Source organism: Chaetura pelagica, unplaced genomic scaffold, assembly GCF_000747805.2.
Source record: "Chaetura pelagica isolate M959 unplaced genomic scaffold, ChaPel_1.0 scaffold1729, whole genome shotgun sequence".
Taxonomy (NCBI): domain Eukaryota; kingdom Metazoa; phylum Chordata; class Aves; order Apodiformes; family Apodidae; genus Chaetura; species Chaetura pelagica.
This window is the reverse complement of record NW_009954448.1, coordinates 1-3,163: the sequence shown is the minus strand read 5'-3', so window position 1 is coordinate 3,163 and position 3,163 is coordinate 1. Positions and strand designations below refer to the sequence as shown.

At 46.6% G+C, this 3,163-nt stretch overlaps 1 protein-coding gene across 1 annotated transcript in view; it reads right to left on the bottom strand.

The window, feature by feature from the left end:
* Nucleotides 1-2,450, bottom strand: part of SF1 (splicing factor 1) — a gene marked incomplete at both ends in the record, with an annotated part of 6,356 nt that extends 3,906 nt beyond the window's left edge. The window contains 2 exons of the mRNA XM_010004492.1: nucleotides 310-385; nucleotides 2,273-2,450. Of these exons, the coding sequence (XP_010002794.1) occupies nucleotides 310-385; nucleotides 2,273-2,450 (254 nt within the window). The remainder of the gene's footprint in view (nucleotides 1-309; nucleotides 386-2,272) is intronic.
* Between the last annotated feature and the right edge of the window lie 713 nt (nucleotides 2,451-3,163).

Below are 3,163 nucleotides of genomic sequence, written 5' to 3'. Positions count from 1 at the left end.
CCTCCCCCCCACCGCAGGGTGAGGGCCCCTCCCTGCCCCGCCGGGGGAAAATGGGGTGAAAAGAGGCAAAAAAAGGGGAAGGATTTGATCCTTTTTTTTGGGGGGAAGGAAAAGGGTGGAATTTGCCCTCCTGGAGCCAAATGGAACCGAATTGGGGTGAAAAGAGGAGAAAATGGGGGTGGGGGAGGGAGAGAAGAGCCCAGAATTGGGGAGAAAAGCTGCGGGTGATGAAATAAGGAGCAGAACGATCGAAAGGCCAGAAATCGCCCCAAAAAAGCGGGTGGGGGGCGGATGGGGGAGGGTCCCAACCTGTCCTCAGGGTTAGGGGGGATGCCCAGGTCTCCCGTGCGCAGTTTGCGAGTCAGGTCTTCGATCTGCAGTTGCACTGGAAGAAACCCCGTTAGGACAGAGGTGGAGAAAAGACAGAGTTACCAAAAAAGGGACTTTTGCACCCAAAACCAACACAGCCCGACCCCACCTGAGCGTTCCTGCCCACACCTCGGCAGCCGCAAACACCCGGAGCTGCGGGTGTTGGGGACCAGGTGTTGGGGCAGGAAGAAGGTGGGGGGTTTTTTTATGGTCAGGAATAGGAACAATCGTCCCAAAATCGGGCATTTTCGACCCAAAAAAACCACACGTTATCCTCTCAACATCAAAAGTTACTGTCCTCAAATCAAACATCATCATCCTACAGCACCAAAACATCAACGTCTTAAAGGCAAAAATTATCACCCTAAAACCAAATGTTCATTAATTTAAGATATTTAACATATTGTTCTAAAATCAAACGTTAAATGTCCCAAAATCAGGCATTCTTCGGCTAAAATCAGGCATTATTGTCCCCCAAAATCAAACGTTGCCCTAAAAATCAAACATTACTGTCCTAAAGTAACATGCTGTTCTAAAACAAGACGTTAACACCCCAAAATCACCAGTTTTTGTACCAAAATGAAGGATTATTTACCTGAGGTAAAATACTGTTCTAAAATCAAACGTTATTGCCCTGAAATCACAGATTGTTGCTCTAAAAATCACACGTTATTGAGCCAAAATCAAGTATTGCCCTAAAATCACATTCATAGCCTAAAATCAAACACTTTTGTCCCCAGATCCGACACTTTTGTCCCCAAATCCAACATCAGGCTAAACCACAACGTTGCTGTAAAATCAGGCATTAATATCCCAAAAACAAGTATTTTCATCCTAAAAATCAAACATTATCATCCCCAAAATCAAGTGTTATCACCAAAAGCAGAGATTTTCACCAAAACCAGACATTTTTGCTGTCAAACCAGAGGTTTTTGTCAACAGGAACACGTTATTACCAAAATTACAGCAATTAAAAATGGGTAAATTTGGCATTGCTGGAAAATCCCCAACGTTGTTACTAAAAATATCAACTCCTAGAGCACAATTTAACCAAATTCAGGCGTTTTACCTCAAAGGGGTGACTGAATAAACCAGTCACCCCAAGGAAACATCACCTAAAAAAACCACATTAGGACCCCAAAAAGCACCTAAAACCAAACGTTTTCACCTCAAAACCCCACATTTTTACCAAAAAAGTGGGTTAATACCTTAAAAAAAGCACATTGTTACCTTAAAAAAAAATCACATTTTTACCCCAGAAAATGACAATTTTATCTAAAAAGTGACATTGTTGGCTAAAAAGTGAAATTGTTACCTAAAAAAAAATGACATTTTTACCAGACAAAAATCACTTTTTTTACCTGAGAAAGTAACACATGTGCCTAAAATCACTGATTTACCTAAAAAACAACCATTTTTACCTGGAAAAAATGACATTTTTACCCCAAAACGTGACATTTTAACCCGAGAAACTTACAGTTGCACTTGAGAAAATGGGATTTGCACCTAAAAAGTCACAAGTTTACCTAAAACATCACAATTTTACCTGGAATAAACGACATTATTACCTGAAAATTCACATTTTCCCTTGGGAAAAAAAGCACATTTTACCTTGAAAATAATGCATTTTCACCTTAAAAAAACACATTTCACCTTATAAAAATGCACTTTATCTTAAAAAACACACATTTCACCTCGAAAAACACACATTTCACCTCAAAAAACCCCACATTTCACCTCAAAACCCAAATATCTCACCTTAAAAAACAAACACTTCACCTCAAAATATAACAGCTTTGCCCCCAAAACCTGACATTTCACCCCAAAAGATGCCCCTTTCCCCCCACCCCGCGGCTCCGTTAACGCCCCCAAACCGGCGCGATTCGGCCCCAAAAGGCGGTACCGATGTAGGCGCGCTCCTGCTCGCGGGTCAGGCCGGGCGGGATCACCGTGGGCATCCCCGGGATCACCGTCTTCTGGTCCAGGGAGTCCTGGTTCCAGCGGGTCCGCTTCCGCTTCCGGGGGAAGTCTGCGGGAAACCGGAGTGGGAGGGGGCGGGAAACACCCGGAAACGGGAAATTCTGGGGGGGAAACACCCGGAAACCGGAAATTCTGGGGGGAAACGGGCGATTCTGGGGGGAAAACACCCGGAAATGGGCGATTCTGAGCAGAAACGGGGGGGAAATGGGCGATTCTAGGGGAAAAACACCCGGAAACGGGCGGTTCTGAGGGGAAACGGGCGATTCTGGGGGGAAAACACCCGGAAATGGGCGGTTCTGAGGGGAAACGGGCGATTCTGGGGGGAAAACACCCGGAAATGGGCGATTCTGAGCAGAAACGGGGGGGAAATGGGTGATTCTAAGGGAAAAACACCCGGAAACGGGCAGTTCTGGGCGGGAAACACCAGGAAACGGGCGATTCTGGGGGGAAACGGAGGGGAAACGGGCGATTCTGGGGGGAAAACACCTGGAAATGGGCGATTCTGAGGGGAAACGGGCGATTCTGGGGGGAAAACACCCGGAAACGGGCGATTCTGGGGGGAAAACACCCGGAAACGGGCGATTCTGGGGGGGAAACACCCGGAAACGGGAAATTCTGGGGGGGAAACACCCGGAAATGGGCGATTCTGGGGGGGAAACACCCGGAAATGGGCGATTCTGGGCGGAAAACACCGGGAAACAGGCGATTCTGGGGGGAAACACCCGGAAACGGGTGATTCTGGAGGGAAAACGGGCCAGAGAGAGAAAAACTGCATCGATTTGGGAGATTCCAGGGGGGGAAATTCCTGGATTTG